The sequence below is a fragment of the Hyaena hyaena genome, unplaced genomic scaffold, assembly GCF_003009895.1.
Source record: "Hyaena hyaena isolate Hyena2069 unplaced genomic scaffold, ASM300989v1 scaffold_126, whole genome shotgun sequence".
NCBI classification, from domain to species: Eukaryota; Metazoa; Chordata; class Mammalia; order Carnivora; family Hyaenidae; genus Hyaena; species Hyaena hyaena.
In genome coordinates, this window is record NW_024080759.1 from 809,226 (window position 1) to 822,850 (window position 13,625).

The 13,625-nt window shown below is 43.6% G+C and overlaps 1 protein-coding gene across 2 annotated transcripts in view; it reads left to right on the top strand.

Moving 5' to 3' along the window:
- The first annotated feature begins 607 nt into the window (after positions 1-607).
- The window catches only part of PLA2R1 (phospholipase A2 receptor 1), a 117,826-nt gene continuing 104,808 nt past the window's right edge, over positions 608-13,625 (top strand). For both annotated transcript variants that reach the window (XM_039237539.1, XM_039237540.1), the window contains exon 1: positions 608-731. In XM_039237539.1, the coding sequence (XP_039093470.1) occupies positions 623-731 (109 nt within the window). In that variant the 5' untranslated portion in view covers positions 608-622. The remainder of the gene's footprint in view (positions 732-13,625) is intronic.

Below are 13,625 nucleotides of genomic sequence, written 5' to 3' on the forward strand. Positions count from 1 at the left end.
TACTTGGAGGGAGGAGTCGGGCGCACCCCAGAGATCTCCAATGGTTCACATTCTAGAGAGGATATCCAGCTTACTCCCAAAGAGCCTGGGTTCACAGAGCAGCTCAGTTTACTCTGTGCTGCTTGCTGCCAAACCCGTGGTGTTTACCACAGTCCGGGTGGTTTGCAAACCCAGATGTCAGACTTCCTGTCCCAGGGATTCTCAACTGCTCACCCCCAACTCCTCTTCGGCCTTCCCCAGGAAAGAGAAGGCTGCTGGAAGCAGGAGGAGCGTGCACGCCGTAGCCTCACCCTTCCTCTCTCCCCACCCCGAAGGCAGGAATTTCTGGGATGGGCAGATGGTCCACCTCCTTTTCCTCCTCCTTGCCGAAGCCGGAGTGGGTAGGGCGGGGAAAACGTCCGCAACTTCCCTATCTGCAGCCCAGAGCCCCGAGTGTCCGCATACTGTGGTGACAGGGGCGACGGAGTGGGTCTCCGGGACGCAGGGGCAGCGAGGCCCCGGGAGGGGTGGAGCACGGAGGGGTGCTGCGGTGCCGCCCCCGGCGCCGCAGCCGGCTGCTCCGACTGTGGAGCTGGCCGCCGAGAGCGTCACCCCGGCCACCCGGCGAGTCCAGTGGTTAGGGATGCTGTTGCTGCGGTCGCTGCCGTTGCTGCTTCTGCTGGGGGCGCCACGGAGCTTCACCGAGGGCGCGGCGATGGCACTTACCCGCGAGCCAGTCCTCGAGTGGCAGGGTGAGTGTCCCCCGGGCCGGAGGAACCAGACTGGCTCATCGGGGGCTGGGGTGGTTAAGGCAGAGGTGGAAGGGGTGTAGCTGGGGACAGGGAGGCGTGAGCTGTCAAGGAACTAAGGCGGCCGGATTTATACGGTGGCCGCGTCTCGGTAGTCCCGAGAAAGCCGTCAAGATGGGCCAGTCCGGCAGTCGGACGGGCTTTGCACCCACTCTCGCCGCCCCACGTCTCCCTGCTCTAGCCCCCCGCACCCTCCTGGCTTTGGCGGGCGGAGAGGCAAGGGGCCTGGCCTGGGCTCGCAGGCAAAACTTGACTCAGCTGTGGCCCGGGGCCTGGCCGGGCACGAAGGGGTAGGAGATGTTTCAAAATATAGTCTCCGAGAGTTGTTTATTTGGAAGGATTATGTCTCGGATAAATGATGGCAAAAAGAGGTTCCATTTCATTCCCTCCCAAAGCAAGCGTTCTGGATGTGTGCCACCCCTCGCCCAGTGACCCTAAACCAGGCCTCTACCCCTCTGCGACTTGGGGAAAAGAGTACTAAAATCTTTTCTATTAATACCTTGTAGACCAAACAGGGGGAGTGGAGCCTCTGCAGCCCCCATGAACTATATAAGCTGGCACAAATAACCCTCTAGGCTTCTCAGTTTCTCTCATCAGAGAAATGGGGTCTGTTATGTCCAGAGGACCACCAAGGATTAAATGAGATGGTTTGTAAGTCATTTGGTGTGCCAGTGAGCCAGAGTTCCTTCAAAGTCACTCCACAGCACAAGCGCACACCAGGTCAAGTCACCAAACACTCAATCAGCACCTAATACACATACGACTCATAAAAGATTTGTGTAAAGAGTCATGAGAGAAGGTTGTTCTGCAGAAGCCCACTCTGGAGAATAACTGCATAGGTGCTTATGAGACAGAGGGAAGCCAGTGCCCAAAAGTGGAAGCCCGTGTGTGAAAGGAGGAGGCAGGTGGGGTGAGAAATAAACCAGGAGGAGGCTCCAGGCAGCCCCCATCCTCTCTGCCCTTGGGGATAAGTTTGGAAAGGAGGTAAAACAAGGTGTGGCCAATGCCCGTGTTCATGTTTTTTTTTTCCTTCTCAACATACTTTGCATACATTTTTGAGGTAATCTCACTTGGACTGTATCCTCTCGCACTCCCACAAGGCTTTATCGGGGACAGATTGAGTAATTCTCATTTTAAAATGGCCAAAGACCAGAGACCTCTTAACCCTCTTGGTAAGTTCAATAGAATGGTCCTGTGGATGTACATCTGACCCCTGGTATGGTCCATCTCCACTAAGAGTTTACCATACAGTGCTTATTACTTTACATTTAAAACGTGCCTGAATGCTAGGTATCTAGAACAGGGCAGCAGCCCATAGGACAGAAGCTGGACCCAAGCCACACAGAGAAAATGCACTGGTGATCCTCGGAGCCAGTGTTAGCACTAACGAGCTAATCCCTACTATATGTAGCAGACCCAAATCCTGGCCTGAGACAGTTTCTAATCAGTGCTTTCTTTTTAGTGGTCAAGGACACTCTGAAGTTAAAACTACCTGCTACCTCCTGTACACTCCAAGTGACAGTTTGCAAATCTTAAGGCATTTGACATAGTTGGCAGAGAGATTCTTCAGATATGAAAATGCTGTTACCGGTGTTCATGGAATATGGGTCTTAGAGAATGTGTGGCAGTGAATGAACCAATCCCTGCATAGGCTCCCCTCCCTGACTTCAATCCCCCACATCAGTGAAATTTCAAGTATAATCTGGATGGGTTTGACATCAAGTGTTTCCTGTTTATACAAAGATGGAAAAACAAAATGTTAGCATTGCAAGGGACCGGAGACATTGTCTACTCCAGCTGTCTGTTTTTCAGATGTGGAAGCTTTTACAGTTTTTTAAAATCATTCTTTGGAGGTGCCTCAGTTTACTGTTGTGTTCCACATGTGCCCCAACCACAGTGACTACCTTTATCTATGATTGGTATTCACAGAGCAGCCAGGGGAAATATACATGCATTTTAGTTTTATATTTATTAATAAGGGATATGTAATAATCCAAGGCAGATTATACATGTAGTACTTTTTCATCTGAGTTGTTTAATACGTGTTGTTTACTATGTATTCCTGATTGTTCTGATGTGTATTATAAGGATCCCAGCCTTGAGAGGCAGATGATGGATGCTATTGTGTTGACTTTTCAATCATTTATCAATAATTTCATGTTCAAAAATCAGTAGATATAGTGTCATATAATAGTTATGTTCATGGTCTCTGAGCCAAACTGTTTGGGTCCAAATCCTATCCCTACCATTTACCAGCTCTGTCACTTTGGGCAAGTTACTTAACATCTCTGTGCCTTAGTTTTCTCAAATATAAAAATGGAGCTAATAATAGTACTCACTCAAGTGTTGTCCTTTGGTTTCAATATCACCGCATCACCATTTTCCTCTGGCCAATCCAGACTACTTTGGCAGTTGATAGTCTTTTAATAATTATATACTGCCCTGCACACAGCACTGTACTTGGCATGTCTGTGTTGGCTGTAACAGGCTTCACTGTGATTCTAGAATCTGAGCTTTTCTAGCAAGTGCTGCGACTTGGCTGCCTCACTCACTCAGGTATCCCCAACACTGGGAGGGCAGGTGGGAGGATGAAGAAAGGAGTAGGCACTCTGGGGAAAAGTACACATAGTCTCTGCAGAGGTCGCTAAAGGAAATGAATGGGGGCAATAAAGACTTTTAAAGCTATGTTGAGAGCAGAAAATTATGTGAAATGACCCCAACCAACCTAATAATAGGAGAGTTTCCTCAGCAGCACTTATCTTCCCAAGGGGCAGGACTGGAGGGAGCCCATAGCTGTGTTAATCCTTGAGGATGGTCAGGGTAGGTAGGCTATTCTGAATGACTGGTGACCAGGGGAAGTGAGAGTGCTGATGAGGCTGAGGTCAAAGTTCATAACCATGGGGCCTATCTGGAAGAAGAAAGTGAACTGGGATAGATGGGTAGGGTCATCCCTTGAAATCTTGAGCCAACAGGAAGAGGAGTAAAGTGCTGAAGGCTTCAGCTATTCATTCACAATTTGTCAAGCACTGTGTGCTTTATCTCCCTTCCTGGTTTGGGTTCACCTGGAAGCAATCCCCAAGATACGTCTTAATCTTGATGTAGGTAGTTTATTTGGGAGGTGATTTTAGAAGACATGATGAAGGAGTGAGGGAATGAGACAGGGAAGGGAAGAAAGTCATTACAGACAACTGGGGCTCAATTTCACAGGAGCCCTTCTGAGTGACTGCGGAGAATGCAGTGGACCCACTGAGGGGAGGAAACAGAGATATTTCTCCACCACCCTCCACTCCTCACTGATGAAGGTCCCTCCTCGGAGCCTAATCTTCTGGTCTCTGGAATGTCAGGGTAGGCGGTATGAGTAGGGAACCAATGGAATCTGCTACTCACCCCCAGATTAGAGAGATAAAAATATGAGTAGGATATGTCCCCAAGAGGCTGAGAGTCCAGAGACACATACAGAAACACAAACAAATGCAGTAGATCTTAAAATAACAAGGAATGAGCAAAATTCTAAAGGGATAGAGAGAAAGGACTGACTTGAGGGGCTGCAGACTCACTGAAGGGCATTTTTCTTTTTCCTGAAGGAGAAGTAGACAGTTGCTACATGAGAAAAAGGAGATAGAGCATTCTGGAGGAAAGCATAGAATGCATGCAAAGGCAATAAGCCAAAAGTCTTTTCCTGGGCTTTTTTGGATAGAGGAAAAAGGGCCCACTGAAGGATATTCAGGCAAATGTGAGGCTCAGGCCACCTGGGAACTGAGAACTGGCCACTTAAATAAAGCAACTACTGTCTCTGCTTCTCTCTCAGGAGCTGCCTACTGGTCCCTGTTTGGTTCTTTCTGTGGACTAGTTTCTTCTGCTTCAACTTGCAGGACCTTTCACATATAGCTCCCATAGCTTTGTTGGAAGACTTGTCTAATATCCTAGGAGAGGAATCTGGTCACGCTCATCATAGCATGCTGGTCAGTCCCTGTGCTCTGCTCTTGAATTAGAGGCCTTCCCATGGCTAGTAGGATGTAATAGTAGTATGAGGTACACACAGGGGTCTGCCCTTTAGGAGCTGTGGATAGAGTAGATCCTCAGAATAGGGGTGTGGCAGGACAAGACACTATGATATATCTGTATTTGGACGCATGTAAGAGATGAGGAAATGAAGAGTTTGGTTAGAGGCACTCTGTTGAAAGAAAATAAATTCTGGTTGGGTGAATTGGTTTAGCAAACTCTCTGTGGAGAAGAGCCTCATGAGTCTGGACTAAAGGGAACAAGGTCACACTTTTAAGTTTAGGAATGCCATGGTCAGTTTGGGACTTGAAGAGGGTAATTCTAGAGGGCAGGAAAGAGAGTATCTGAGAGGTTAAAGCAATTGCCCATGAAGGAAGACATTGATGACATGAGCTAAAAAATCAGTTGCAGCAGGAATACTGAGGATTAAAAAGTTTGGACTTAAGAAATACAGGCTAAAAAAGGAGGAAAATTAAAATTAATAAGCTTAGCGAAAGACATGAGAGAAATGGAAGAATAAGAGGGGCAGTGGTTATACAATAGGAATAACAAGTTTTGGAGATGGATACATTCTTGGTATAACCAGGTCCATGATGTTGTTGTAGAAGCAATCGTTAAAGTGGGTAACAGGTGAAAGAAGGTCCCTGGGGCAGAGAAAGTTGAGGAACCCAGAATCCATGGCAGTACAGACGTAGGTGTCTGAAACAAAAGGTTCATTTAAAAAAAAAAAAAAACATTACCTAATACAATGTGTTACTACTCATCTACTCAGTTCCATTCCATTTGATTTTGTAACATGGATTATGACACACTGCACTGATATCATGATCCATTAATGAGCCATGATCTGTGATGGAGAACCCACTGGGCCAGAGTGCTGGGGCACCTGTATGGAAATTAAAAGCATTGAGGTGGAGAGGACAACGGGGAGCCCACTGGCATCAAAGTCATAGCAAAAGTAAGGAAGAGATTCAGGATGATGCACCCTGGTGTTGAGGAAGGGAAGATGGAGTGCCGTGTGGGAGAGGTTTCTGAAAGAGGGTGATGGGAAGAGCCACCACCTAGATACAGCAGTGGGGAGATGCTATGACCCTGAGACTTTTCCCATAGCTTTAATTTCTGATACAAAGATAACAATGGCCCCCTTGACTGCTTCTAATAGTATCTAACATTTGGAGACTTGATTACTGTGTACTATTTTACATACATTAACACACTGAACCTTCACCACAATGAGGTATGTACTATTAATACATACTCTTCTTTACAGATGAAGAAGGTTAAATAGCTTACACCTACAGGAATTTGAAGAATGTGAATTCAAACCAGATACTCAAGCACAAATGGAAAAGACACCCCTTCCCAAAGCCTTGTGACCTCATAAAATAGTCCATTTTGTATCCTGTTGTTTGATGGGAGCATGTGATTTGATTTTGTGATAGGAGGAACAGGAAGCCAGCCTCTTGTTCTCTGCAATTCCTCCTTTTCTAAGCCAGTACTTCTACATGTAAGAGTGAATATTTTCATAAAACAGAAAAGCTATTGACTAAAAAAAATGTTCTAGGCAATTCCTACACCCCTGAGCAATGAGCCATTCTCCTAATCTGGAGATTTGGAATTTAAGTAAAAGCCTGATCAGATACTGGTTTAACTGTCCTTCCCGGCCATCAGACTCCAACCATCTGACTCTGTTTACCTATCTTCACTGTCATCTCTCAGCATCTCTTCCACTTCATAATTTTCTCATCCTAGCTTCTCTGACTGGCTGCTTTCCTTACAAGTCTTTGAGAGTCAGCATAGACTTCCAGTTTTCCTGGTGCTTTACTTTTTCTCACTAAGCTTCTAACCTCTTCCCATTCTTGGTTTTCACAGTAACTGATATCACACAATGCAAGTTCCAAGCCAATGACCAGAACAGTTGAGTCACAGAGAGCTCAGATATCTCCTCATTTTCTTTCCTTGATTTAACAATTTGCTTATTTATATCCAGTTTCTTGAAGAAATGATTCCTTTGTTTTGCCTCTTCTAAACTCATCCCTTTGCAATGAATCTTCATATTATCTATCAAAGTAATATAGTTGAGACATTTATAGAGGCTTGCCTCCACTTTCTTTCAGAAATTATCCTTGGGGCACCTGGGTGGCTCAGTCACTTAAGAGTCCAACTTGACTCTTGATTGTTGCTCAGGTCATAATCTCACAGTTTGTGAGTTTGAGCTCCAAGTCAGGCTCTGACTCTGGCATTCTGTCTCTCCCTCTCTTTCTGCCCCTCTCTTATGTGTGCTCTCTCTTTCTCAAAAATAAATAAATAAACATTAAAAAAAAAAAAGAAGAAATTATCCTCGAAAGCCTTTTAGGAGATTTTCCAATACAAAGCTAGGAACATAAATTATATTTCTTTAATTTTTCAGAGTGAAAGGACATATAGTTCATAAAAGAAACAAACAAAACAGTGAATACCTTATAAACACCGTATTAAGTCATTTATAGAAAAATATTTTATAAAGCCACTCAAGAAAAATAGAGGAATATTATTAAAATTTCTGTATATCAGGTTCTGTGATACAGAGCTAAACGAAACAAACAAGAAGATTCTGCTTTTATGTGTGGCCAATGTGATTTTAAATTTATGACACTTTCCAGGCTACTATAGTTCCAAGAAATATGTTAGCATGCAAACTGAAAGAAGTCAGTCAGAGAAAGACAAATACCATATGATTTCATTCATATGTGGAATTTAAGGAACAAAGCAAATAAGCACATGGAGAAAAAGAGCGAGCGGGAGAGAGAGAGAGAGAGAGAGAGAGAGAGAAAGACAAGAAACAGATTCTTAATTATAGAGAACAAACTGATGGTAACCAGAGGGGAGGTGGGTGTGGGTATGGATAAAATAGGTGATGGGGATTCAGAAGGGCCCTTGTCATGATGAACACTGGCTGTTGAATGCAAGTATCGAATCACTAACTTGTACACCTGAAACTAAATTACACTGTATGTTAACTAACTGGAATTTAAATGAAAACTTAATTTAAAAAAAAAGTAAATGGCTAACCTAAAAACATATTCAGCCTCCCAGGTAATAAAATAAACACACACACACACACACACACACACACACACACATAAAAAAGAGAAATATGCTAGTAAAAATATTTTACTATTTCTGGCTTTTGGCATTCTGCTCTTGAGAACTTTCCTTTTTAATAATGAAAATATAAAGAGGAAATTCAAAGTGGTTATCTAACTGAAAACATTGTCTTATTTGGCACTATCCATGCTCAATGTCAAGATTTGCTTTTTTTTTTTGTTAACATTTATAAAGTGATCTTAGTAACTGAGGTAATCCTTATCAGGATCCTGTGAAGGCAGTGTTATTATTACACCCATTGTACAGATGGTGGTTTAGCTTCAAGTGGTTCTACCCTAAAAGAAATGCTCTGCAGTTTGCCAAAGTCTTTCCTCCATGGTGTTAGCATTGTTCAAGTAAGAACAGGGTAGGCTTCATCAGCATGTGGCCAATGAAGACACAAAGCCCCATGTTTAGCAGGGCATCACACTTGGAGTTCAATGTTCTGTGACTTTGGGTCTTGGAATTCTTAATAATTATAATATTTGAATTTGTGCTTTGGGCATGACATCTCATGAGACAGTAGAGCATGAGCCAGAAGCTAGAAGCCTCAGCTTAGGCTCAGTTCCACCTGTGTCACCTCTCTAGATCCCCTGGATGGGTTCTAAGCTTCCTGCCCACTCCTACCCTCCACCCACTATGCCAATCAGATTGTGTTGGGGTGACAGGAGGTCCAGGGTTTGGTAGTAAATTGGCCAGTAACATCTCAGGGAAAGGCAAGGCAGCGGCTGTCCTCACTGGGCTGACAGCACCAGGCATATTTGGTGAGGACTGAGTGAGGAGGCTGTCATCTAACTCCAGTCCAAGTACTGAGTGTGATTCCAGAACTTTCTGGCACAGATGTTGCAGTCCCTCCTGAACTCATAGGAAGTGGAGATTGACTTGACTTCCTTGCCCTAAGCAGGGCCCCACATTTTTATTTTACTCTGGGCCCTGAAAATAGGTAGTCAGTCTGAATCAGAAGCATGGGGACTATTATGGTTTTAATTTATATGTTGAAAATTTATATGTTGAAGTCCTAACCCCCATCACCTCAGAATGAGACTTTATTTGGAGACAGGGCCTTTACGGAGGTAATTAAGTTAAAAACGAGGTGATTACGCCAGTCAGAGTGGCTAAAATGAGCAAATCAGAGAACTCTAGATGCTGGCGAGGATGTGGAGAAACGGGCACCCTCCTCCACTGTTGGTGGGAATGTAAACTGGTACAGCCCCTCTGGAAAGCAGTGTGGAGGTTCCTCAGGAAACTAACAATAGAACTCCCCTAGGACCCAGCAATAGCACTGCTAGGAATTTACCCAAGGGATACAGAAATGCTGAGGCATAGGAGCACATGTACCCCAATGTTCATAGCAGCACTCTCCACAATAGCTAAAACATGGAAAGAGCCTAAGTGTCCATCAACGGACGAATGGATCAAGAAGATGTGGTTTATCTATACCATGGAATACTACATGGCAATGAGAAACAATGAAATCTGGCCATGTGTAGCAACATGGATGGACCTTGAGGGTGTTATGCTGAGCGAAATAAGTCAGGCAGAGAAGGACAAATATCATATGTTTGCACGTATAGGAGGATTAGGAGGAACTTGACGGAGGAACAAGGGGGAGAAGAAGGGCGGAAATGGTGGGGGAAAGGGAGAGAGGCAAACCATGAGAGACTCTTGAATGCTGACAAAAACTGAGGACTGATGGATGTGGGGGGGAGGGGGGGATGGGCATGGAGGAGGACACTTGTGGGGATGAGCACTGAGTGTTATGTGGAAACTAATTTGACAATAAACTATTTGTAAAAATAAATAAATAAATAAATAAATAAAATTTAAAAAAATGAGGTGATTAGGGTAGACCCTAATTTAATATGACTGGTGTCCTCATAAAAAGGGGAAATTGGGGGGGCGCCTGGGTGGCTCAGTCAGTTAAGCATTGGACTTCGGCTCAGGTCATGATCTCATGATTCGTGGGTTCGAGCCCTGCATTGGGCTCTATGCTGACAGCTGGTTCGGAGCCTGGAGCCTGCTTCAGATTCTGTGTCTCCTTCTCTCTCTGACCCTCCCCTGCTCACATTGTCTCTCTCTCTCTCTCAGAGATAAATTAAAAAAAAAAAAACATTAAAAAAATTTTTTAAAAAAGAGAAAGGGAAATTGGAACACAGAAATATGTGCAGAGAGTAGATGATATGAAGAGGCACAGGGAGAAGACACCCATCTACAAGACAGGGAGGGAGCTTGGGCCAGATCCTTCTCTCACAACGCAGAGGAAGTCAATCCTGCTGACACCTTGATTTTTCACTTCTAGCCTCCAAATCTATGAGCCAATAAATTTCTATTAAGTCACTCACTTTGTGGTACTTTGTAATCACAGGCCTAGCAAACGTACAGGGACTAGCAGTGTATCTATCATTAAAAGTTGCTATGGTTTTTGTGTTAATTTCTAACTCCCAGTTAAGTATATGTATTTTTTTTCTTAAATGGGTGTATTATTAAAGCACCTAAGATAGAAATGCTTCTGTATTCAGAAATGCCACATCATTTCCAGGATTGTTTTGGTCGCTGGCGGAGTTGTTTTCTGTTTCTGTTTGTTTTGATGATCTACCTAGTCTTTGAATCCTATCCTCAGGGCTTCAACATGCAGGCTTTTGTGAGGGAAGTTTAACTGTGTTCTGTCTTACTCTGCCTTGCCTTAACTTGCTCTTTGTAGTGAGGCTCCCCAGTGACTGAGGTGGTATATTTTCAACACAGCCTACAAGATGATAACAGAGCTGCTGTGAATAAGGATTTTTATACCAGCAACGTCTGTTAGGTACTTTCGAGTTAAAGACAAAATGATGGATGAATAGACCAAAAGCTAAAAGGGAAAAAAAATGTTTTCAGTTCAGTTTAAAAACTCACTGGTAAGATACAGATAGATACAGTGAAGAACTTCAGAAGAAATGAGATTTTTCTGCAAGGGTTGGCTACTGTTAAAGAGGAAGGGACTGGAGGGAACCAGGAGAAGCCGAGAGTGGCAAAGACAGTCTAAAAGGGTTAATCCCCTTCACACAGGGGTTGGTAACAGGCAATTTGAATCCCCACAAAACTGGAGCCAAGCTGGTGGAGCTGATTAGCAGAGTTTCATGTTTCCCCCATGTGAGAAGTAGTATTATGTGCCCCCATGGAATGGGGAGTGGTGATTTGGGAAGATTAGAGAGAAAAGGGGAGAGAACAAGTAAAAAGATTTAGCAAATGGGATCCCATGGGCCTGTGGAGGTGGTGATTATCCAGGTTCAGAAGCTGCAGGAGAAATAAAGAACACTGAAAATCAAGGACAGTGCTAGGGCAGAGAGACGGAAGTTCTGACACAGGATAAGGAGATATTTTAAAATGCACTTTACCTTTTAGTTGATTAACAGAAGGCAATTGAGAGGTAGCCACAAGCTTTGTTAGGTGCTGTCAGATTAAGAGACAAACACCAAATCTCAGATGATTTGAGATAAAATGCAAATGTGCATGCAGAGAGAGCCAGGAAGGGCAGGCACACCTTTCACTTTGTTCTGTGGGACTGTTTTTTAAGTACAATGCATATGCTGCAAGCATCAGAAATTCCTTGCTTATTGGTTTGGAAAGTCATATTAAGAATCCAGATTTTCTACATCATTCAGCCATGAACAGGACTTGATTCAGCTGGTTACCACATCCTTTCCTGCTACAAAGTAATCTAAATAAGGAACACAGTCAGATCTGAATCCATTGTTCACGGGATAGGACAAACCCAAATTTGTGTAGCTGGAAAAGGTCAATACATCTCAAGAGAGAAGATGCTTACCTTCAGATTGGTTTGAGGAGAAATGTCCTCCCCACTACCTTCTGGACCCTTTCTGGGTCCAAACTGAAATACAGTAGCCCCCTCTTATTCATGGGAGATTCATTCTGAGACTCCCAATGGATGCCTGAAACTACAGATAGTACCAAACCCTATATATACTATAGTTTTTCCTATACATATTTATGATAAAATTTAATTTATAAATTAGGCACAGTAAGAGATTAACCACAATAATAAAATAAAACAATTATAATATACTATGATAAAAGTTATGTGAATGTGCTTTCTCTCTCAAAATACCTCATTGTATTGTACTCACCCTTCTTCTTGTGATTATGTGAGATGATAAAATATCTATGTGAAGAGATGAAATGAGGTGAATGTTGTGAGTATTATAACATAGTATTAGGCTACCTGTGACCTTCTGATGATACATCAGAAGGAGGATCGTCTGCCGCCTGATCACAGCTGAGCTTGGGTAAATTGAAACTGCGGAAAGCAAAATGGAAGATAAGGGAGGAGGGGGACTGTACTGTCAGAACAGAAAGGAACTAAACAGATTCAAGAGATGATACAGGGCAGGGAGTGCATGAGCCCAGCACCAGCTGTGTGGGTGGATACTGTAGAAGAGCTTTAAACCCAGGGAAATGGGGTGGGAGATTGAAACTGGATTGCATTTGGCAAGCTGTGGCTTCCTAATAGCTTGTCATAAGCATTGTACTTGATGTGAACCATGTATGTGAACTTTTCCTTCCAGTTCCCTTAACATAGAGGAGCAGAGAAGCCGACTTTTTATGTGTAGTTGGATTAGGTGGCCGCTGTCATGGTTGAATTTATTGAATGCCAGAAAGCCTTTTGCTTGCCTAAAAATCCACCGTAAAAAGAACTTCATTTTAGGAATTGTTTTATTGTTTGTTTCAAGTGTGAAAAGTCCAGAAACCTCACGAAGTCTTAACACTTCAAACCTTATCTTATTCACTTACCACTTCAAACCTTCAGCCATTTCTAAGAGCTGACTAAAGCAAAAGGGAGTACCACAAAGCAGGTAAAGGTCATTGTAAGGGGTGCTGAAAATGAAGTGGGAGTGGGGAACCTCAAGAGAAATGTCCTACAGGCACCCCCAATCGGCACTGTTCAACCAGACACATCAGACTATAATAGTAGCCTTAGGCTTTAGACCCTAACCTCATAGTGTCATAGAAATTGGCAGGCATCTGCCAGCTAGCTAGACACCTGAGCTAGAAAACAAGTCATTGCAGCTACTTTTTCCAGAATCCTCCCATTCCATGGATTGGCAAATCTTGTCACTTATTCCACCTCTGAATTATATTTCTGGTGACCGGAGTCTCACTATTCCCTCCTTTCCTTTCTCGCCACAACCAGCTGAATTGACACCTTCTGTCCCCTTGCTGGATCACAGCAAAAGTCCTCAGACTGTGCTCCGGTTCCGTTCATAGACTGTCTTATCCCACCTAAAGGAGAACTCCTCCAGGCCAGGAATTTGGACATTTGCCTCACACCAATATTCCTACCACCTAAAACAAGGCTGGGTACACAGTAAGTGCTCAATAAATGCTTTTGCTGAATGATTCACCATGCCAGTTCAACTACACCACAGCCTCAGTCATGCTTTCTATTATTCCCATTTCTCCCTCACATCTGAAGAATAAAAGACAAATTTTTGAATAAAATTCAAGTTCTTCATAAAATGACCCCAAACCACCTCTTTCCAACTTTATATTCTATAACCACCAAAGTCTTTTATATTGGTAGGCTCTCATCAACCTGGAGCTGATTATTTTTGGCACTTCTGAGCTTTGGTGACATTCGCTCTGTCCGGAATGCCCCCTTGTCCACCTTACCAGCTGTACATCTATAGACCTCCTCCACTATTCTTTTCTCTC